This window comes from Nesoenas mayeri, assembly GCF_963082525.1.
Source record: "Nesoenas mayeri genome assembly, chromosome: 3".
In the NCBI taxonomy this organism is placed as follows: Eukaryota; Metazoa; Chordata; class Aves; order Columbiformes; family Columbidae; genus Nesoenas; species Nesoenas mayeri.
This window is the reverse complement of record NC_137544.1, coordinates 114,112,998-114,137,549: the sequence shown is the minus strand read 5'-3', so window position 1 is coordinate 114,137,549 and position 24,552 is coordinate 114,112,998. Positions and strand designations below refer to the sequence as shown.

General features: G+C 41.6%; 1 protein-coding gene across 1 annotated transcript in view; it reads left to right on the top strand.

The window, feature by feature from the left end:
- Positions 1 to 24,552, top strand: part of PCSK2 (proprotein convertase subtilisin/kexin type 2) — a gene marked incomplete at both ends in the record, with an annotated part of 102,328 nt that overhangs the window by 52,128 nt on the left and 25,648 nt on the right. The window contains 3 exons of the mRNA XM_080342327.1: positions 93 to 201; positions 1,285 to 1,322; positions 19,058 to 19,134. Coding sequence (XP_080198453.1) covers positions 93 to 201; positions 1,285 to 1,322; positions 19,058 to 19,134 — 224 coding nt within the window. The remainder of the gene's footprint in view (positions 1 to 92; positions 202 to 1,284; positions 1,323 to 19,057; positions 19,135 to 24,552) is intronic.

Here is a 24,552-nt window from a genome sequence, read left to right as displayed (position 1 = left end):
ATACGTGCAGAGACATAAAGCAAAATTCAGTGGCTGTAGAAATATCTCTGTCAAGTTAAAAAAGCTATTTTTCTTTTTCACTAATGTATTAGATTAACACTGGTCAAGCAGATGGGACTCCTGGACTTGACCTTAATGTAGCTGAAGCATGGGAGCTGGGATACACAGGGAAGGGAGTAACCATAGGAATTATGGACGATGGTAAGTGAAGACTTGAGTGCTTATTTAAAATATTAAAGTTACTTTTTCCATGTAATCAAAGTAAAAAAAAAAAAGATGAAAAAGCAGCAGTGGATTGTTTGTAGTGGGGAGACTACCAGCCTCTGTAAGGACTTTGAGATCTTTAGGGAAAATATGTTATAAAGTCTTCAGTAGGGATGCTGAAGCATGGATATCCAAACATTAAAAGTAGTTTGCAATTATCACTCAGGTATCTTCCAGGGCACACCATAATGGCCATTAAGGCAAAGGAAAGACTCCCCTTGACTTCTGTAGGCGCTGACTGGGGGATGTAATTGCTGTGCAAAAAGTACTTAAGAAAACGATTTCTGAGTTATGTTATTCTCAAAGTCATACTTGACAGCTGTAATAATTAAACACTTTCATGCTGAATGTCCATAAAGACCTGCATATTAAAATATTACTAATTTGAGGCTAAGTTCAGGGAAGCTGAAGATAAAAGGTACAGTTGAAGTCACAGCTGTTATACCCATGGGTTCCTTGCTGAAGTACAGGAATTCTATGCAGTCTCTCAGTGCTTTTCTTTGGGCTAAAATTCTAATGTTGCCCTTTTATGGTGCCTGAATAATATTGAAACGAAATAGGATATCTGGATCCGCATATGAGGTCTGTCCTCACTTCTGTTCCTCATCTGCTTACTCCTAAGACAAGGTTTTTGTGGCAGTAAGAAAGTAGCCTCAGACATCTGTATATTGATTTCACGGATCCCACAGACGCAGAACTTCGCTTTCAGAATAGTTAGGCATGACTGTGATGGGCATGGCAACAAACTATTTGAACTTCACATCAAATAAACCTATTGGCCCGTCAGACACAGCTTTTAGACATGGAGGTGATTTGGCTTATATTCACTTCCAGTAACTCTGGAAGAGAGCACCCAAATAACATGGTTCTTCATTGAAACTTTTGGTGCTCATCTGCCATTTCCAGCATCATAATAAATTTCCTGTGGTTGCAAAGGAATCTTGTTTTGTTCTGTGATCGTTAGAAAATCTTTTGAAACTTTTAACCTTTGGCTTCTGTTCTGTCATTATGTTATTGCAGGAATTGACTATCTACATCCTGACCTTGCATCAAATTATGTAAGTACATGCTGACTTTTTCCATAAAATGTGAGTTTTCTTATTTTTATGGTCTCTCTGCTACAATAGATGGAGTTTTAAACTAGATTGTAAGGGGGAATGGGGCAGCAGCAGGCTAGTCAGTGATGAGCAACGGGATGGCACGCCAAAGCTCAAGGAGTGACATTCTTCAGACTGCGTCACGAGGTGATGGACACAATGAACCACACTTGAAGTGCTTCTACACTAATGCAGGTAGCACGAGGGAAAAGCAAGATGAACTAGAAGCTTTGGCCCAGTCCCGGGGATATGGTATCATTGGCATAAGTGAAACCCGGTGGGTTTCACTTATGGGGCTCAAAGGGTTCTAGTAAATATCAGGCTGGTGACCAGTCACTGGTGGAGTTCCACAGGGATCCATCTTAGGGCCAGTACTCTTTAATATCTCCATAAATTACTTAGACACAGGACTTGATGGAATACTAAGCAAGTTTGCTGATGACACAATTGGGTGGAGCTGTTGACGCTCTCGATGGCAGAGGCGCCCTGCAGAGGGATCTGGAAAAACTTGAGAACTGGGCCATCACCAACCATATGAAGTTCAACAAAAGCAAGTGCCAGATTTTGCACCTGGGCCACAGCAACCCTGGCTGTACATACAGGCTGGGGGACGAGATGCTGGAAAGGAGCTCCACGGAGAGGGATCTGGAGGTTCTGGTCGATGGCAAGTTCAACGTTAGCCAGCACTGTGTCCTGGCAGCCAAGAGGGCAACCGTGTCCTGGGTGCATCAAGCACACAGCATGGCCAGTCGGGCAGGGAGGGGATTGTCCCGCTCTGCTCTGCACTGGTGTGGCCTCACCTGGAGCACTGGGTGCAGGTCTGGGCACCACAGGATGAAAGAGATATGAAGCTACTGGAGAGCGTCCAGAGGAGGACACGAAGTTGGTGAAGGTTTTAGAGGGGAAGCTGTATGAGGAGCAGCTTGGTTTGTTCAGCTTGAAGGAGACTGAGGAGGGACCTCATGGTGGCTACAGCTTCCTCACAAGGGGAAGAGGGAAGAGTAGGAGCCAATCTCTTCTCTCTGGTGAGCAACGACACAACCTGAGAGAATGGCAGGAAGATGTGCCAGGGGAGGTTCAGGCTGGACATTAGGAAAAGGTTCTTCACCCAGAGGATGCTGGAGCACTGGGACAGGCTCCCTGGGGACGTGTCACAGCCCCAAACCTGACAGTGTTCAAGAAGCAGTTGGACAACACTCTCAGACACATGATGTGAACTGTGGGGTTGTCATATGCACGGACAGGAGTTGGACTTGATGATCCTTGGGGGTCCCTTCCAACTCAGGACATTCTATGATTCTAATATTTAAAATAATGAGTGGAATTCAGTACAGCTGAACTGCTGATCTTACAGATGATACATTTCACATTGAAAGAAGCAGACTGAAAATGGGACTGCCTGTGTGAGGAATGGAAAGGTGACAGGGTTCTTTGTGAAGGAGTGACAGTGCTGCCTCACGTTAAATAGGCTGCAGTTGGCAATATTGGATTTAGGACAAAAATGTGTAACCTGGGAATTGGCTCTAAATCGTGCTATTAAGATGCAGAATGCACCTGTCACTCGGAAGGCCATGGAGCTGTGGGCTGTGGCAAGACACGTATTAGCCTTTGAAACCTCCAGGAACAGCTTAATTCTTTGATAACAGGTGATTTGATCCAGTGCTTCAAAGCATGTGCAGGGCAGATTGTGTATTCTCATTGCACGCTGTGATGATTGGTTGTTCCTCCAACCTGCTTCAGGCTTCAGACTTGCAGACTAGAGGATTTTTATCTTTCTTATTTTTTCCAGGTGCTCCCCAACACCCCGTTGACACTATCACTCCTATTTCCAGGCACCTACAAGGGCTCCCAGCACCAAGGGCTGTAGGTTGCCTTTGTGGGATGCTGCTCTCACACCCTGCTTGTGGCAGCCCATCGGGTAATGGGTGTCAAGAAGCTCTGGCTCCTTCCTGGGGGGGTTTGCAGGGTCTCTGCTTTAGGTCTTGCTATTCTGCTGCAGTCAGTGGCTTCCTGAGGGAAGCCCAGGCTTCCTCAGCTGAGCAATGTGGTTTAGATTGCAATTGCAATGAAGTGAAAAGAACAAGTGGAAATGATGGTAAAAGCATGAGATGAGAAAGAGCAAGACAATTACTTTTACATATTTTCAGTTTTGGAAGTATTAACACACAGGATGAAAACCTATTTGTTGTAGCAAGTAGCAAAACACCTTTGGTAGAGAATAAATTCAAAGTCAAAGGGGTTGACTTTGGGTAGAGAATTTGGGAAATAGCTGACCAGAGAGGTAAAGTGCAGGATAGCCAGTTTCACTCCTTATTAACTGGCTTAATAAATTGATAGCAGATTATTAAACCCTGTGCCCTAGCTGCAAAGCTTTCAACCAAGAGTAATAACGCAGAAGGATCTTTCCAGAAACAAAGATAGGCCTTTTTCTTTGCAGGAACTATGCTTTTGGTATAGGTTTTATCATATGATCTGGGAACAACACATGCTTTTTACTCACTTTTCAGCAGCAAGTGTGGACAAAGTATGTGGGAATATTCTGGTTCTAAACCCCATGTTTCGAATAAACAAAAAGTCTGTACAACACATCTGATAAAATGTCAAATAGGAACAGTTCTGTTGTTAACGGTGGACCTAGGATCATGCACAGAAACCAGAAACAGATTTCTCAGTAATACAGTGTTTTCTCTTTTTATTCTAAAAATATTTTCTGTTTGATGGACAAATATTTGTCAGGCTTGGCAGAAATGTATTTGGTTTAGACTGGCAACAGTGTGTATTCTGGAAATTAATGGAAAATGACAGAGAATGACAATGCACAGATATGATGCTAGAAATCAGAAAATAGTGGAGCTGGATAGAACTCCTAGAGTTAAAAAAAGAAATACTGGGATGAGAATTGGAGAAGAAAAGCTGTCTGGGCATGGGGACAACAAACCTTTAATGGCAGTCATGCTTGTGAGGAGACTGATCTTGAGATGACAATCTTGGGAAAGTTTGTGTAGGAATGAGTTTGTCCAAGCAAGGAGCAGTAGTGGAGCAATGATGAGGCTGTGGAGGGACAAAAGAAGATTGTCTGGCCAATGCAAAATGCAGAATTAGGCCTAGCTTGTGCAGGGCAGATCAATAGCCAGACACAGGGGAGACTAGCCTGAGGAACGAGTGGCTGGTAAGACAGTCATTAAAGGAGCAGCAGAAGCCCCATCTGAAAGATCACAGTCTTAAAGGAGATACCACCCCAATGCTTTTAATAAGTAAATACAGAAATAGGAGCTATCACATGAAATCTGTGATTCTAGGCTGTCACAGCACTCGGAAAAAAACCCAATCAAACATAAAGTATATCTAGTTCATCTTTTTCCCCTAAGATTCACTTTTAATTCCATGCTGGAATATACCAGAGGACACAGGGAGGAAACATGCTGACAGATAAGCATCCTATATGCAAGGTAACCAGCAAAAGGTGCTGGCACCTGCTCGTGCAGAGCTGGCTGTGGTCGCTGTGTGAGAGGCGGCTGGCTGAAGGGCAAGGGCAACTTGTGCTCCTGCTGCTCAAATCTGCCATCTCCTCCCTCGCTTGAGCGGTTGCAGAGCTCAGTTCAGCTGCACTTGGCCCCTCCTGCTCTCACCGCAAAGCTGTGACAGCTGCCGTGAGTCCTTGGAGATCTTGATCTGACAGCATCCGCTGTGTCTCAGAGACCACAGGGGCCTTTTTTCCCCAATAGGTAGTAATTTGGGCATGAACTAAAGACAAAGACTTAAATTCAGCTGAAGGAAGATCAGTCGAGATGTAAAAATGCGATGAAACGAGTCTTAAGGAATGAGTTAACTCGCTTCAAGCTGACATAGCAATTGCGGTCACCTTTGTACCGTTCCTATACCACACGTTTGGCGTTCCACGACATTTGCCCTTTCAGGTAGGTTTCTCTTAAGTTAGACTGGTTATTGTTAGGAAATTAAAAGCCTACACCTCCTTTTTCTCAAGTCTGCAAGTATCTATGTACACTGGCAATGTCGGTACATCTTGCTTGGAAAATGGGGAGCAATTAGAAAGTCTCCCAAAGGTGGTGTTTTTGGCACTTGAGCATTTCCAAGTATAAAAACTTGGCCTTGGTTGCTCAGTTTAATTTGGCTTTTATGTTTTTGACTTGCTGGTTTTCTCGCTTGAACAGTTTAATTGGGGTTAGCACTTAGACAAAATGGAGAGTCAGGGAAAAGAAAGAGCTTTTTAAAGAAAAAAAAATTGTATTGTCTCCTAAAAATTGCTGAACTATGACCTATCATATGGAGTGCACTTCTGTCCATATTTTTCTTTGCAGTTTCTGAGCTTCACTGCTTGAATCATCCATTTCTCTTTTTAAGGCACTTTATATACATGGAAAGGAGTATGCGTGCTCCCAGCCTGCTGTGCAGTACAGCTACTTGCTTTTCTGCAACTGGGGGCTTATGGCAAAGCTGGAATTTTCCATTCTGCACCGTGAATGCAGAGGGACTCATTGTCAAATGATCGATATTTTCTTCTGAGCCTTGGAAACCCTGCAGAGGTTCAGCCTCAGGAAATTGTTTTTTTCCCCGCAAAGAGAACCCTTCATTATGAACTGATGATTAAAAAGCTGAAGCCTAACGTACTCCGTGGTTTTCTTTCAACTCAGGCTGTACATACAAAGCCAGCAATTTTCAGTGCTGACTTCTCCAAGATACAGCATCTGAGTGAGAAAGAGGAGTGAAGTAACAAGGGCTGCATATTAGACATGTCTAATAAAAGAGGAGAACAGCAGCTGTGGGGGGTGTACATTACAAATTTTAGCAGATTGTTTTAAAGAAAAAACTAAGAGAGCAAATGGAGCTTTGTTTTGCCATGAACAAAAACATAAGCTGATCTCTCTCGTATCAGTTTGTATTGCAGGACTTTTGTACTTGGCCGGTGTCTGCTGGTGAAGGTCAATGTAGCTGCATTATCCCACTTACAGCAGCAGGGAGCTGATCATGTCACGTAAGTGGGTTTGCCCATGATTAGCAGTAGTGAGAAAAATCAGGATCCCACCAAGAGACTTGGGCCAGGAGTAAAAACTGTTGGTTTCAGTGTCTGAACTCCGCCTGAAGCAGAAAGGTGGGGGGGTGAAAGAACAAGACAAACACTTACTGTAGGAAAACTGGAGGTGACTGTCTGAATAGGTAACTTTTTTACAAAGTACTGATACCTGTACAATGAGAATCATGCAGAACTTTTTAGTAATATTAATAGATAGTAATGTAACATATTCAGATGAGAAAATATTTTGGAATCTGTGGAATTACACCGATGTAACGTGCACATACAAACATGCATTCCTGCTAGCAGCACTTCATTGCTGTCCTTCCCCTAACTTTTCTTCTCTGTAATGTGTCTTTATGATACAACCTTATGTTCCATCTTCCAAGGTCCTTAGCAGCTGTCAGTCGAGCTGTATGCGAGGAAGGATTTGCTGAGCAAAAATCCCATGTGGAAGGGAAGGAATGAGGGAAGGCTTTCTGGAGTTACCCTAGGGTTAATTGAAGTTTTCTGTCATCTGTCGTTTCTTATTCAAATGTGAACAGCATGTGGTCTTACCTGTCTTCTCTTTGAAGTTTTGGCATCATCTTGAAACACGAAGCAGTCTCTCCCTCACAACTTTTAGTAACTTGTCACCAGTTAATGTGATAACAGCTCCACCCGCCTTGCTGGAGCATATTTTTGGAATAATTATCTTATCACATAAGCAGCGAAGCAGGGAAATGTTCTACTTCTGTTACAAACTGCAATTTCCATTGTTGGCTAGAGAAACAAAACCATCATTGAATAATCTTTAGAGCCACAAAAGAAATAAGAAATAGTACAGGCAATAAATTATACACTGCAACATGTGCAGTGAAGCTTAGCAACAGCATAAAGGATCTTCTTCCTTTTATAAAGTTTGTGTTTCCTTCATTAATCTGAATTTCTGAGTATGTCTTGGCCTCCTTCCATGCTACCAAAAAGGCCTGCAAATTGTTCTGAAGGCAGAGAGCCTGATCTTAATGATTTACTACTATAAATCATCAGTATCTCCGCTAAAATCACTGGGTCTTAACTGCAGGGTTAACTAAGTTGACAGAGCTCCCTTGACATCTATTGAACCATGCTCCAGGGTGTTTCAAAAGGGTGGACCCTGTTTCAAAGAGATAGTGATTTCACATTGGGTCCATCTTTTTGAAACACCCTGTACTTTGACCCTGATGATCTGCCCCACTAAAATCCCAGCTGAGGTAATTGCCCAAGTCAAATAGAGTTCAGGTGTAACTGGTGGCCCTTCCAAGACAGAAATTGGTTGGAAACCCTCTGAAGACCTTGAAAAGCTCCCACGGTCTTCGCACTGTCATTACTATCAGCCCAGGGGATCCACAGGGAGTGTAAAGCTAAACCATAACAGAGTCGGGCTCATCCTTGCCTGACGTCAGCAAATGATTTAAGCTCACTTTATGAGATCTGGTTCTGATGGCATGATTTTGAGGAGACTGAGACAGCTACACTGCCATTTTCTGCCGCATTTCAAAGGGTTATTGAGTACATGCACTAGACATTGAATGCCAATAAAAGCGTTATAGCGTTAGCTATAACATCAAAAGTATTTTATGGGCAAACTCTGCATGCTGGCCATTGATGCTAGTACCTGTTTTTAATTGCAATATTGAAATAACACAGATTAAAAACAAGGGACGAAATAAACTGATTCAGATGTTTCCACACTAATTGGATTTTAGATTATTTGGTTTGGAGTTGTTTTGGTGTTGCTTTGGGGTTGGGTTTTTTGCTAATAGGTTTTCTAAAATAAACACTAGCATAACAATTAAAAATTATCAACCAAAGCCTGGGATAAAATCACAAACATCCTTCTGCTACACACTGGAAATCTGGTAAGCACACTGTTTGATGGATGCTGTTGAAGTAGATTGTGGCAGAAATTTCATCAAGAAATTGTTGAGACAAAATGAAACCTCTTTTTTGCCAGGATAGAAGGATGGATTGGGTGTTTAAATGCCAGGCTGACTGATGCCTTAGCAACCGGAACTGATGGCCTTCTCCTGGGCTGTTTATGCTGCTCAGATGGCTTCTGGCAGCTAGGAGGCTGGTTTTAGCATTTAGAAGATGATCATTCAAGACATGCAAGACAATGAAGTTTCACTGGCATAAATTAGAAGTTACTGGGAAGAGAATGAAGTTATCTGTCTGAGACTTGGCTATTTTTTTCTGTCTTTCTGTGCAGGATCAGCTTCTGGGCTCATCTCTCTGTTATATGCAATCTGTTTTTTTTCTCTGAACATAGGAAAGGCTGAAAAAGAGATGATGCCGTCTCTGATAAGATTAGCCAGGCAAATGAGGTTCTCTCTGTACTTGGAGGGCTGCACTGGCTTCACCATGCAGAAAATGCTTCACATCTTGTAAAACATATTGGGATCCTGCAAACAGTCTTCTCCTCCTCCCCTGCTCCTGCCAGTAACTGGTTTTGCAGGTACTTGTTGCAGGGGAGCTCGTGTGCTCCAGTTTAGATCAGATTATTGTATAGCTCCTCTGCCTTATAGTGACTTAATATGAGCACTGCTAACAGGAGAGGCAGGCCATGGTGCTATGTAAAGGACATGTTTTGTAATCATAGGTGTTATCAAAGCTTTCTAGCTTTCAACTCAGTTAAAGAGATGGAAAAGCAAAAAGAATTTGAAGGCTGTTTCTCCTCTGGATCACTTCAGGTGGCCCAAGTGTGTAGGAAGAGGCTTTTTCTTTCACAGAAGGCTGCAACTAGTGAAGGAGGTATGATTACCTTAAGCAGATGTGATTTGTCTCACATACAGAGCTGTATTTGCAGATGAACACTGGATTTCTCCCACTGAAGGATGATAACTGCTTTGTTAAAACCTATTATGAGAGATCTGGGCCCTGAATGCTCAGCAAGTTCTGGGCCTTGCTGCTCAGCACCATCTATACAGCTGGAGCTGACACTGGTGTTGGCCTCTTCGGGGGGATGCACTGATTTATACTGGCTATAAAATATCCTCAGAGTACAGTTCCTTTAGAATCAGAAAGATACGTATTGTAGTTGCATTTGCCTGAGATTGTTTTCAGAGCAATGAATGCTGCAAAAGGTTGCCAGCTTTATTCTACATTAGAACCACCTGAAAGGAAAAATCTTCAAGTTAAATGCACTCCTGATGTGCAGGCAACGTGAGATAGTGCCAAAGACACTTGCTGTGCAAGCTTAAGACCACACGTTGTCCACAGCATTTATTTTTCTCTATAATCAATGTACTTAATTAATCAGCTGCACACTGAGAAAGTGCAAGGTGGCTAATCGCTTTAATCATTAAGCGGTGGTATTAATTTTCACTTAAGGCATCATCCGTGGAAAGTAAATTAAGATTGTTGAAATGAGAAATGCACGGGGTGGAAGAGAGCAGATAAGGACGTATCTGCATCAGTTCTACATGGTGCATTGGAAATTGGCTTGTGCCTCTCCCCAGGGCATCTCCAAGTGAGTTTTTGGAAATATTTTCTTCTTCTATTTGGACAAGAAAAGTTGAGAAACGTTATTAGTCCTCACTGTTTGCCAGAGAAGGGACCCGGTATTGTTTTGTATTGGTGTTTTATTACCTCACTTCCTGCATACCAATTAGCTTTTGGAATTGGCCAGAAATCTTCCATCAGAACAATATTTTGCTAGAAAATATGAGTGTTTTAGAAAATGAAAGCGTCTATGGGAAGATAAAAGCAAAATATTTTTATTTTTGATCAGTTCAACCTCATTTTAAATATTTGGCTTCTAGAACACACTGAATTAAAATAGCAGCAACAAAATCCCACTCTGGTGCATAGTCCACTTGGGAGAACAGGGTCAGATACTCGATCCCCTGGAGGCAGCACACCATCTAATTTTAAAGCCAGTTTCAACAAAATCAAATAAAGAGCTTCTGTTTCCCAAAAGCAAAAATGCCACATTTTGGATTGTAAAAGGCAAAACCATTTTTGAGTATTTTTCTATTTGGAAGATTATTTCTTTTTTCTGTTTTTCAAAGATTAGTTATTTTAACTCCTCGTGCTGTTTAAGACACTAAGCAGCGTTGAAGTCCCTGAATATCCATCAGCATTGAAATGGAAGTTAACTATGAAATACATGCTGTAGTTACATTTTGGCTACCCGGGGTGTCCCCAGGGAAGCCTGAATTAGATGGTGTGTGTGAGGAACATTAATCCCACACAAAGCCTCATCAAAATTCGACAGGTGTTAGGGAGATACTTTCAGTTTTGCCGATGATTTTGGCAAGGAGAGTCTCAAACCCACTGTTAACTAGTGGGTATGCAACTGGTTTTAAAAGGAGTTTCAGCCAAGCCTTGGAATAAGCTAGACTTGCAGAAGAGGAGAGCAGGGAGGCACAAGGAGTTCGCTTTCTTCTGCAAAACCATAATAGCATAAATACAGTAGGTAAAGATGCAAATGATCTCCAGTGCTTTAAACACCTCTCCCTCACTATGCCTGTAAATTAATTTGGTTCATTTGAAATTAATTCCATTTTTTCTATCCTGGCATTTCATCTTCACATGGGTGTTTGCTTTGCATGGTTTGATTTTAGTTGTATGCATCTGTGTTCTTCATATTAATATTTTACTTCTCAGTAGCTATGTAGGTGGTTAAGGTATTTTTAAACGCCTGCCCTATTTCAGATTGCTTTGATTTAAATATAATGGTCTTCATTTCTGTTGCATTCCCAACAGAAGCAATAAGCATAATGAACATCTCTTACAGGGGAACCGAATAGCAGTGCGCAATGTCTAATAAAATGTTGGCCTCATTGAAATCACTGGTATTTTTTCCATTAAGTTCAGAGCAATGAGAAATTTGGCAGATCATATAAATAACAGGTTTATAATGTTTGTTCTACTGTGTATTCCTTTTATTTTAATCACCACAGTAACAGGTATAGGCTTCATAGCTTCAACTGAGCAAATGAGCTGTGGAAACATGACTGCCTGGGATAACATGGAATCACAGAACCATGTTGGTTACGTGTTTTACTGTAGAGAGGAACTTGCATTTGATGAAACTTTGGCCACTTCCAGTGTTGCGGAGCTGTTTGGTGAAAGTTAAATAGATAAGGTAGCGAATACCTCAGTCACACGTTCCCTGTGCCGTCCTTACTCATAAGCCTTGAAGTAGATTGGGGATTGTTGGAAATGTTCTGCAGGCAGGTTGTGGTCTGGATTTTAGGAAAGGAGGTGGATCTCTCTTCGAATACATACCAAGAAGAGCACAGAGGCTATGCCATGTTCAAGGAGTTAATAATTTCAACACTAGCACACGTCCTTTAGAATCCTCATGGGAAACAGAATCACTTTATTTCAGTGGTGCTTAACTCAGCTGCAGAATTAGTGAACAGCGATACCGTGTCTGATGCAGGGAATGGTGAATCAGTCAGCTAAAGATGTCTAGGACATTTCTTAAATTTACATATCCAGTAAATTGCTGTGAAAATACTAGCTGTGATCAAAGATACTAATCTTTAAGAGAAGAACCTGGAATGATCATGTGCTATTTAAAATCATAAACAGCTGCAAAATATAGTATGTGTGGGTTTACATGAGAATGTCTGTTCTGAAGGTCCCACTTTCTCTCCCTGAAATTTTGGGTTTAGTTGTCCGTTGTCTTTGCTGATTCCAGATGGAGTAAGTGATGCAAACTTTTTAATTAATGCAAAAGCACATAAATTGGTCCATTAAAATCCCTGAGAACACAGCATGTCTTGACATATATTAGTCACATTGTTAATACTCCTCTGGGATGCTCTCACACTATGCTAATGAGGTCAGCATGCAACTGGAATAAAAGAGCATAGATCTTCAAGATCTTTTAACTCTAAGGCATGTAAATCAACCTGTATTTGCTTTTTGTGACAAAAGAGATGTAGATAATAGATTGCATTACGTTTTTTGACTCTCTTCTCTGCAATGTTCACCTCCTTTTGATTCACCTACAGTATCACTTTTATGTGTCCATTCATCATCTTCCATATTTGTGCAACTTAGGTGAAACGCACGTTTAGCAGTTGTTAATGTTCTCTTGTCAGCTGAGAAACCTTTCAGAAAAAGAAAAATACCCGACCGCTTTTCTGTCTCATCTGTTCTTGCTTTCAGTTCCTCTGTATCACCAGAACAGCTCTCCCTGTCCTCCCCTCTCCATAACCACCACAGACTAGGTCTGTCTGTTGTAGCCAGCTCCCCAAACCATCTAATTCACTTTGATTTCCCTCTTTGCAAGGCTGCCATTTGCCTGTTTTGTAACAACAGGATTGATTTAACCCATTCAAGTGGTCATCATCCTTAATATTCTGCCAAGTTTGTTTTATGAGCGCCATTATAACTGTGTGCTCAGTATCCCTGCACTTTGCTGTAAGTGTTGCCGATCATTGATCCACTTTTAGTGACTCTGACTGTGATGCCTTTGTGGTTGCAGAGACCAATGTGGGTGTTCGTGCCTGCAAAGCACTCACAGCAGCAGGGAAGTGTTTGCTCTCCTACCTCAGGTGGCCACTCTTCACCCAGACCATGTCATAGAATCATTTCGGTTGGAAGAGACCCTCAAGATCATCAAGTCCAACCATAACCTGACTCTGGCACTAAACCATGTCCCTAAGAGCCTCGTCTATACACGTATTTAACACCTCTAGGGATGGTGACTTCACCACTTCCCTGGGCAGCCTTTTCCAATGCCTGACAACCCTTTCCGTGAAGTGTTTCCTAATATCCAATATGAACCTCCCGTGGTGCAACTTGAGGCCATTTCCTCTTGTCTTCTCCCTTGCTACTTGGGAGAAGAGACCAAGCCCCTCCATGCTACAACCTCCTTTCAGGTAGTTGTAGACAGTGATAAGGTCTCCCCTCGGCCTCCTTTTCTGCAGGCTGAACGGCCCCAGGTCCCTCAGCTGTTCCTCATCACACTTGTGCTCCAGATCCCTCACCAGCTTCATCACCTTTCTCTGAACTCTCCTCAGCACCTCAGTGTCTTTCTTGCTCATGTAATGCTAAACAACAGGGTTTAAATGACTGCTAAGTTTATACTGCAAACTCTGAGGTGTAGATTTCCTTCCACTGATGGCCAAAATTGTCTTTTATCCATGCCATGATGTGTAAGAAACAGACCTTTATACTGAATCCTGCCTATTGTATTTGGTGGGAGATCTCGTGGCAGATTTTGGTGGGCTTTGGGAGGAACACAAGCTCCCCTTCTCTTAAAGCTCATCCCGCCAAGAGGCTCTAAGTGCTGCCTGCCATCAAAGCTCTGCAAACACAACTTTTGCTGTAGCTCAGCACCCAACATGTATTTGATGTACTGATAAACTTCTCAGTTATTTCTTACAGGAACATAACTAAGAATAATGGACCTGGACCTCATTGCTCTGCTGCCAGCTTCGTACCTCTATTACTCTCTCAACTTCAGAAGGTCACACTAATATATAACCAAAGTATCTGAAGGGGGAAAAAAATCCATGTGTTGGAAAGAGAATGCGGGCCAGGTCTTTAATAAAATGGAACACTAAAGCTAGATGAGGTGTGTGTTCACAGTATTTTTCAGTAAAATTCAATTTCAGTAAAAAGACATTGCACTCTTTGTATTTGCCATTAAGATAAAATAATCCAATGGCTCATATATCTCTAGCCACTCAAATGCCGGGTTTTTTTCTTCCCCTCCCTCTCCCCCCCATTTAAAGAAATCAAGGAGTTCATTCCATAGTCTGAAGTTTTAAAGCTTTAAATTGGCTACTTGCCATGAAAATCTTTATCAGTAGCTAGTTACTTATTTTATTTTGTGAAATTAATGGTCTTAATAATGTGCCACGCTGTGGACATTCAGTACCTCCTTGGTATGTTGCAGTTATAGCTTAAAGATTCTTGTACACTCCCTCTGAAAACTGAGGAGTGTTTGGCAGTGCACAAATAGGTTTTCTTTTCTTGTAGGTTAACTTGCTTTTGCCTTCAGAGCTCTGATTCTAAGTAATTAACAACTGGCGACGTGCTTCAGGTTTCCTCCACATCAACCTGGAAATTGCAGAGCAGACTAAGAATGCCAAGAGGTGAATTGTTATAAGCACAAGTTCATTTGGCTGCTTGCTTTTTAATAAAATTGCATGCCTGCCTCAATTTCCTATGGTTTTTCTAGTATCAGGTGAAGATGCAGGAGAGAAGAAATGGAGGATATTTCAATATGCTGGTTTTATTTATAAAGCTTATTAGGAAAAAAGAAATTATCCATTTCTTAAAAATTCTACCCAGCCTAAATTTTCTTTTAGTCTTTTTGCTTCTTTTCGTTTTTTTGTCCTGTTTGACGATGTACCTCTGATCCAAGCATTAGCGAACAGCCACAGCGCGTTAGATGGCATTTAGCTGGATGCGTCTGGACTTACATTTTGTTTACTGGGAAAACGTTCAATGGTCTTGGTGTCTAAGAATGGAATTGATAATTTCTTCTGTTCTTTGAGGCTTGAAAACGTTAGTGCTTAGATGTACCTCCCTGGTAACATCACTGCTGTGCAGCCAGGTGCCTTATCCCCCTGTGAAATAGTTTGTTTCCCTGCAGCCTCCCTTTTGGAAGATGCTGAAGTACTGTAACTCATGTCGCCTTTCTGGTTTTGTCTGCAAGGGAGATAGGAAAGAAATTAGAAGAGAAAAAGTAAAATAAGAGGTTGTGTGATGTTGTAGCACCAAGTCTTATGTAGAGAAGATAATCAGTTACTTGACAAAGGAAATCCGTCTAATCTACAAAAAGAACCCAATGTAAGATGATCACAGTGATGCAATTTTTCTTCGTAACTGTTACTTTAAAAATAATGCTGCCTTAATGAAGATAAATATAAATGTTAACAGGAGACCCCATGTCTTTTTCAGCTGCGCTTTTTGTTTATTTGTATGTGTTTAAACCTAAACAGTGGAAAAGGTTTCAGCTTTGCAAAATAAGCAGCTGCATCAGAAGTGAGACAGTGAATGTGTCTTCCGATAAATTCTAATGGCTGGATTATTAGAATTGTTACCACTTGTTACCTCAAATAATTCTACTGGTAAAAATTAAGCTGTGGTCACCTGTTTGTTGTAGTCAGTTTATCCTCTTTCGGCTATAACTTCACTGGTTTTTCTTTTGACCTAATCCCAGGTGCATGTTGAGTGTAAAGGAAATTGAAGTACGAGCTTTTTCAGTGATACCCACAAAAGAAGTCACCATTCCGGTGTGCTCTGTCCTTGCTTGTTCTCTGGCCAAGCAGGGCCTCTGGTATAATAAACAACTGAAAGCAGAATACTGGGAGGGCTTATGTGCACCTCAGGTATTATTCAGGACCCAGGAGGCTTCTTTACTCCATCTGTTACAAATGATGCTCTGATGTGTTATTTGGTGACTATTCTCAAGAGAAGGATGGCAGAAAAGTGTGCTGCTGTCTTATTCATTATTCAAGATCTGTCGGATGTTGTCTGGCTGAGTATTTTTACTTTTATGATGTACCTGCAAGAACTGGGTGAGCGACTCATGTTTCTGGAGGGAGATGACAATATTCACCAGCAGTGAATTTGCTCTTTAAGGTTAATATTTTTGAACACAGCCCATGACTTTGTGGATATATGCGTGGTGTTGACAGAGTCTTGAACGCAGCTCTGAATTTGCTGGATAGTAATACAGAATGTGTAAATTAGTTCATGTAGAGGCAGAGCTATTTAAGAAGTTGCAGGTTTTTCTTCATTTCCATTTAAAAAAATAAATAAATAAAACACAAACCAAAACAAAATAGAGCAGCATGCTTCCCATGGTGGAGGAGATGGCTTACTGTATGACTGCTGACTTAAAAACAGTGCCTCTGTGCCTTATAGCATCCCTCCTAGACAAAATATCACGTTGCCTCCTTCTTTGCCTCCTGGTGAGCATATTCCATTTTCTTAAGCTTGTGTGTACAAAGTGGAATTTCATTTCTCCACCACATGACGGTCGGTGTTATTTTAGTACAGTTTCTCCGAGATGTTATATGTTGTAATTTGAGCCCAGGGGTTTGCTCGTTCTTTGGATCAGTAAAGAAATCAAACAAGCAAAAGGTATCTTTCTGCCTCAGATCTCTAAGGATTTGCTGTTGCCTGAAGAGGATAAGACCAGATGCCACGTGTTAAAAATGTTTCTCTTCTTTTAAAAGATACAAATCTTTGGGGTAAATTCATCAGTGCTTTAACATCATGAATAGAATCAGCCTGTGACCAGTGGGACGTGTATTTAATTGGTCGTTTCCTGGACTAGTGTGGAAGTACAGGCACATTTCTTGTGTTAGGGAGGAAAAGAGTATGCGAATTATTCTTCAGAGGCTTGTAACGCTATATAAAAATTTATGGGCTTGCTGCATTATTCAAGGTACATAATTTTATTACAGATCTGAGCAACACAAGGGACAACTGATTTATTGTTATTGTCATATTTCACAGAATGAATGTTTTACAAAGAAGATTTTATTGCCTGTATTTTAGAAAGCACAGGGCAATTCTTTGGAAAATGCCAGTCTAAGCTTATTTTTAAGGAAAGCATTATTTTATACACAGGCAGAAGTAATCCATTCGTACATGGTATGCAAGCTATTAGTTAATAAATGATTTAAAGAATGTCATCATCTGATCCAGTACTTTTCTCTTAGCATCTTATTTGGGGTAGAGGTGCAGGATGCTAGGAAGCAAAAATAGAGATATGCCTTAAAGTACAAAACAGTTTCTTTCTCTGATAGCAAACCAACCGTTTTTATTATGTAATAGACATTCTTTATAAGTAATTAGGTATGGATGGTGACTGCTGATAAACAAGAGGAAGGCACAGCACCTTATACCCTTTCAGATTTATCTTCTGTTAATTTGTCTAACCACTTTTTGATTGCATTTAGGCTTTTAACCTCTATATTGCTGGGAGGCAATTTTGTAACTCATTATGTGTTCTGGAGAAAAGTACTTCTTGTTTTCTGCTGCTAGTAATTTCGATGGATTCCCACTAGTTCTTATATTATGAGAAGTAGTAAATAATAACTGCCTGACCACCTTCTCTGTGCTATTTGTGATTTACAAACCACTGTCTAATTCTCCTTCTTTCCCTGGCTGAAAAGTTATGTTCTGTTTACTCTTAGCTCCTAGAAATTATGCAATCCAAAGTGCTGTGTAAGCAGTTGCGGTAATTAAAAGAGATAAATTAAACATACACCTGGGTGCAGAGACTTAAAGCACAGAGAATTTGTGGCTACAGCTGATATTATTGGAAGGCACCTTCAGGCTGAAAATCGGGGCCTTAGTTTAGAGATATGGAGGGATCAATAAAGATACAGAGGAATTCAGCTGTGTCTGAGCTGGAGAACAGCATCAAGCCGCGTGATAGACATTCTGCAAATCTCTGCTCCATTCAAATGCTGCAAAATATTTATCATCCCTGCTGAATATAAACACCCAGGCTTTCTGAACACCCAAAAATTACTGTGCAGAAGCTTGAAAGATACTTAGTTTTACCCTTCAAGGTTCAAGGACAATGTCGTCCCTGTTTTGTTCTGGCACAAGAGTTTTTGAGAGTTAGGGCTTTTGAATGCAAAACCTGAAGGCTTTGGTGCTACCAATGGACTGTCTGTTCCTGTAACCCAGGAACTGAGAATTTGCTGAAGGGAAATGTTTTTAGGAGCAAAGCTGTTCATACACGACTCTCAAATTATCTTCAATAGCATGCTTAGCCAAATCTGAAAAAAAAGAATACAAGCACACATTAATTAAGAATTAACATAATTCTATTCCTTGAGTATGGTGTTTATTAAAAGATAATTTCTGTGAACGTACACTTGAGGGGAAGCTTTAAATATATTTAAAAGCTCAATTTTCAGTCACCCTTTATTTTTTAATTGAGAAGAAAGTAGATGGCACTTGACTTTCTGAAACTTTCCAGTTGCTTCTCAGATATAGCATCAGAAAGTTGCTGAGTGTCCTTATCTGTGCTGATAGGGCAAAATCAGGAGTGATTTAGATTTGTATGAAAAGCAGAGACATGGGATAACATTTTCAAAAGTGCCTGAAAGCTGCATTTGTGAAGCTGTTTGATAACTAAAGGACCAAGAAATTATGCAAAGGGATTTCCAGGCATATGTACTGACCATTAATGCAGTTTTCACATTTGAATTTAGAGTAGTTTACATTCTTAGGCATTGAAATGCTTTTAGAAATCTGTTTGTTGTAGTACCACAAATGAGTTTTTCAAAAGTAATTATAAGATGCAAGTCTCAAGTGTCTTGTCACTTCCACCACTGTTTGGAAAGGAGGATTTAACCTTTGTCCTGCCACACCAATTAGCATAACACATAAATGCTCTTTGTAAGTGTGGGTGAAGAGTTCCTCAGTAATAACCTGAGCTCTCGCCACCTCACAGTTACCCACAGTGTATGGAAATACTAATGATGTGCAGGAGGCTTTGCCCTCTAGAAAGCATCTTTCCCCAGGTTTGCTGGTGTGGGAAATTGCACAGCACAAGAGGGACCGGTTTGCATCCAGATACATCTTGCAGAACGAAGAGGATGAAGTTTGCTAATGATTCTCAGCTCCCCATTCCATTTGTGTTCCACTTTGCCCTGCACATCTGTTTTTCTGCTGACTTACCGAACTTCTTTGTGTTTTGCAGAATGCCAAAGCCAGCTACGACTTCAGCAGTAACGATCCCTACCCCTACCCTCGCTATACAGATGACTGGTTTAACAGGTAAATGGATTTTGATCAGCCTGCTCTTCACTTTGCTTTGCTTAAGAAATTATAAGTACATGCTGGTATTTCTGGAATGCCTGTTTCCTCCTAAATTAAATCGTTGCCAGAAGAGAAGATGCAGTCACACTACTGCTTGAAAATTAGAGGTTATTTTTGACTTTTTTGTTTTAGGTAACCTCTAAATAGCACTGGATGGCTATTTTATAGTCTATAAATGGAGTTGCTGCTTCAGAAGAGTCTATATGTAGGTTGTTTGAATGGGTGATAGCCACATACCTTTTTCAGTCAGTATCCTATGACATTACAGTAAATCTGTATAGACTGGTTTCCCATCTGCTGTGTCTGAAGCAGTATTGACTGCCAGGTATCACAGTATCACAGTATGTTTGGGATTGGAAGGGACCTCAAAAGATCATCTAGTCCAATCCCCCTGCTGGAGCAGGAACGCCCAGGTGGGGTCGCACAGGAACATGTCCAGGTGGGTTTTGAATGTCTCCAGGGAAGGAGACTCCACAACTCCCCTGGGCAGCCTGTTCCAGTGTCTGTCACCCTCACTGAGAAGAAGTTTTTTCTCAAATTTAAGTGGAACCTCTTGTGTTCCAGCTTGATCCCATTACCCCTTGTCCTATCATTGTTTGCCACCGAGAAGAGCCTGGCTCCATCCTCGTGGCACTCACCCTTTAGATATTTATAAACATTAATAAGGTCACCCCTCAGTCTCCTCTTCTCCAAGCTAAAGAGTCCCAGCTCCCTCAGCCTTTCCTCATAAGGGAGATGCTCCACTCCCTTCATCATCTTTATTGCCCTACGCTGGACCCTCTCCAGCAGTTCCCTGTCCTTCTGGAACTGAGGGGCCCAGAACTGGACACAATATTCCAGATGTCGTCTCACCAGGGCAGAGTAGAGGGGAAGGAGAACCTCTCTCGACCTACTAACCACCTCCCTTCTAATCCACCCCAGGATGCCATTGGCCTTCCTGGCCACAAGGGCACAGCGCTGGCTCATGGTCATCCTGTTGTCCACCAGGTACATGTTAAAGGGAGTAAGCTCAAGACAGGAAAAGGGTTTTTTTGGGGAAAAGGTCTTTTCATCCAATTGTACACTAAGAAGGCAGAAAAGCAGCAGGGTGTAGAATGACCAGTTTAAAAACAATTAAATGTTATAATCTGTCTTTTCACCTTAAGAATGGTGTACATTAGTAGCATTTCAGGCCTGATTCTGAGATATTTCTAGCTGCTGCAGGAATTAAAGTCCACGTACACAGACTGGGAACCTGTTCTGTTGTGTTTATAAACCTGGAATGAACAGCACAGCTGTGCTGCTTGTGTTACTTCTCCTGAACACACCATGATTGCCCAAGACTCACTCCTTTAGTGTGTTCTGAATAGTTTCCAGCAGGAGAAGGTCTGGTCCTCAAGGTATAGTGTAAATAAGAATGGCCCAAAGGGAAAGTCTTCAGATTTTTTTCTCAAAGCTCATTTTTGGTCAGAATGGAACAGACATGTGTATTGACAGTTTTTAATAAAACTCCATGCCCTGGATTCTACACCTGTCCCATGAAAAAGCCTCTTCTGTCAGGCTAACTGCTCCTGGGAAGGTTTAACAGTGTCAAGGGTGCAGAGTCCAAGGCACATGCATAGGGGTGTTTATTACCTGATGATCTCAGCATCCAGCATCTCTGGCTCCGCGGCACACTGCTCATGGGCTCTGCATTTGTAAAAATTGTTTCAGGATATTTTTAATGAAATTTCCAGAAGTCTTCTAGATGCAAATATAATTGAAGTTGCCAGCATTTGCGTAGCAGCACCCCTGAGGATTTGAAAAATTCTAAAGGTTTCAGGGCTCAGTCTTAGCGCTTATCAAAAGGTATTTCAGGCCTATTTGATGTGGTTTTCATCTCTAACTTAGTATGGCTTGTGTGGATGGCCTCTGAGTTTCGTATGGGGTTTTTTGGTTTTGTTTCTAAAGAAATCAGTTTTAGTTCTGTCAGAGTGACACAACAAAGTAGTGGAGCAGCTGTGCTTCTACCTCGGGCACAAGCTTCCTGGAATGGATCAAACACATTTGGGAGCTGTGATGTCCTCCTTTGTAGTCCTGCCATTTTTCAGCCAAAGCAGGATGGCAATGAGATTTCTCCTTCATTTCAGAGAAGGACATCTGACACTTTTAAATTAGGATGAATCCAATTAGTGAATGGAAAGTTGGAGAAAGTCTAGGGCTCTAATTTGTGAAGGTCTGCTGCCTTTCTCACTTTATTTATGCAAAGGATCTTTGTAGGAGAAAGATATCACTTAGCTTTGGGGCAGCACGGAGGAAAATTAAATTTAGCTTTAGTGGCTAATGGTAGCTTGTGCCATTTTCAGTGTGGAACTTCATAAAACTAAGTGTGTTCTGCCAAGCCCCATTAACACTGATTATGCTGCTAGTAAGTATTTTATAGTGGGGCAGAATTTGTAGTCCTCACATCTTCTGCAAGGTGGCCCTGGAGGCAGAGTTACCTCTAAAGTCTCTTAAAACGGCCTCAAGCATCCTGGATTGGGCAAGAGTTCTGGTCTCTAACTTCAGGCACCCAAGTGAGGAATCGAGGGTGAGCAGCGTGGTCATCTGTGGCTGATCTGTAATTATTGAGAACAACATGATTCCGGTTCTCAGAGAACTGCAACACTTTCCTCTGTTTCTTTTCTTGAGGGGATGGGGAGCTCAGCTCAGCAAGTCGGGAGGAGAAGAGCAATGCAGAAATTCCTTTTGGTGATTTCTGTCTTTATTCTTTCCAGAAAAAAATGGTATGTAGAAAGTGTAGCATTCTTTTTAATGAACCTTGAGGTTTCTTTGGTGAGACAGGGAATTTTCTGCCTCGCAAGGTAAATCATGGGAACAACACCTTCAGTAAAGCATCCCTTTCCTGCCTGCACAACTCAAGAGAGCTTTCAGGTGCAAGATTTCATGTTTTCTCCAGGCTCGGATGCAAACCAACACACCATACCCAGCTGTTCAGAAGTAGTTTTGACTGTGTTTTTCTCTGCATATTTCTTGGATATACCATTAATCAAGCTGTTGTTCTCGTATATAAGCCTTTGCCATAATTTCTGACTCCTGGATTATTATTACTGGTAGGTTACAACTGTCTGCTTATGACAGTCTCTCTGTCCATATGTGTAGCTGCAAAGGTGTGTCTGAATAGAGAACAGTTACACAGAAAAGCCATTCAGAGAAACCTGCAATAAAGGCTCCATTTTGCCCTATTTGCAGTCAGTGATGTATCTCCCATTTAATTTTATGCATGCAGAAGGATCAGACTCAAAACAGGATAGCGTAATATCCCTTTTCTATAAAGAATACATTTCTGTGTGAGCAATTGAAGTGATTTGTGCAACAAGAAGCAGAGGACTGTTTTTTAAAGAGATGAACCAAGGAGCTTTTGTGAGCTGCCAGCTGCATGTGTGAAGTGTCATTAGACTTTAAGAAAAATCAGGAGAGGTTTTTGCATGGAGTATTTCATTAATCACAGCTGCTCTGCTTAGAAGCACAGATTCCCCTTCCACTTTGTGCTTTTAAGGCTGCTGGAAGCACTTTGCCCTTTCCATCAAACAGCCGCTGGCCTTTGGGTGAGTTTTGGAAGGAGAGTGTGGTTGCTTGGGTTGGGAACTGCAGTTGGGCAGTTTGGCTGCTGTTACAGGCACAGAGGTGACAGGGCAGCCAAGGGATTTATTCCTCTGCTTCCATACTGACTGTGTTCAGTCTCAAGGCTTGGGGACCAAACCACTTCAGGGGACACTGGGTACAATGTGGGGCAGAGCTGTGTTTGAGCTTGAGGAGCAGTGGGAGCGGTGAAGGAAACTCAGCCAAGCTGTGTTCCCAAAAGCCGAGGTAGCTCCATAGCACTCAGTGGCTTTCAGGAGCCACTTTGGGAACTGCCTGTGATGTTTTACACCCACTCCTGAACCACATTCAGCACCTTGGTGTGTACTATGCTGTGTAGTGCAGAGGTACCCACAGGAGTCAGAGATAGCTCGGCCTTTCTGTACAGCCCTCTGTTTTCTTGTTGTGAGCAGGCAGAAGGCACAACTCAGGGTTCCCCATCTCAGAGCGTGCAGATTACAAATTTCTGCCATGATATAAATAACCAATATTTTTTTTTCACTCCTGTAGCCTTTGTATTCTGTATATCCTCTCATGCAGATAAGAGTTAGCTGGGTAAAAATTATTCACTATCATGGAAACCCATATTCTTCAGAGGTAAAAATGTTCCTTACTCATTATAGATCCAAACAAAATACTATTCAGCCAAGGAAAGAATGCCCCTTGGCTTCCAGACAGCGCTCATTAACAGGGTAAACACCTGCTCCCCTCCTCCTCATTTTTCAATCAATACAATGGAAACAATAATTGAGAATGTGTATACACAGATTTAGCAGCTCTTTCTACCTGCAGTGTTACAATAAGTGTCAAGGAGGAGCCACAGCACTAGTGCTGGTTCTTGGTGTATTTGGGTGGAGGCAGAGTGACACCTTCCCCAAAACAGGGGAACGCTTTCCCTTATGCAAAGACCCAAATGCTCAGGAGCTGACAATGGATGTGAGTAAAAAAGGGATGGCTTTTGCTCTCTCTGAGCTTTGCATATTTAACTGCTGCCCAGCACAAGCAACTAAGGTGGTCAAGACAGGCACATTGATCCAGTGACTGAGACTGAGCTCTGTACAGCCCTCCCCTGCGGACAGCTGAAGTTGCGAAGGACGGGTCCTGTCCTTTGCTCTCTGCAGACGCATTTCAAAGCAGATGAAAAGGGACCTCAGTGAAAACCTGTGCCACCTCTGACACTTTTAAAAAATGTGTCAATAAAAAGACATGCACAGTCACATTGGCTGTGGGTTTTAGAAATAGTTTTCAAAGACAAAGCAGAGTGAAATTTTTTTAACTAGTACAGATATGTTATTTAAAGCACCTGAAGGCAAAACTGACTTTCAATTGAGTTACCCTTTCTCTCCAACCTTAGGTTTTCACAAATGTTCATGTGAAATGTTTGTATTTATATTATGTTTATAGAAGACTTGCCCTGCTCGCTGCTATATGGTTTACCTTTGAAGTAACTTGTTCATAGGTTAAAATAATTATTTCTATCCCCTTGTTTTAAGCATTGAAATAATAGCGAAGAGGTGAACGTTAGAGAGAAAAGCTGTGATTTGTGCTATGACACGGGTCACTTCATAGAAACTACAATGCGTTTCTCGATGACACATGAACAGCAAATAGGGCTAAATTGGAAAAGTCTGCTGTTTGCCATTAATAATTCAGCCAAATGCATTTCCACTAACTCACATGTGATTTATTTTCTCCAGTCAGCAGCACGATGTCTAAACCTTGAGCTGCTGGAACAGGTCTGCCTGCAGTCTCCCTCCTGAGGGCCAGTGGGCAGGC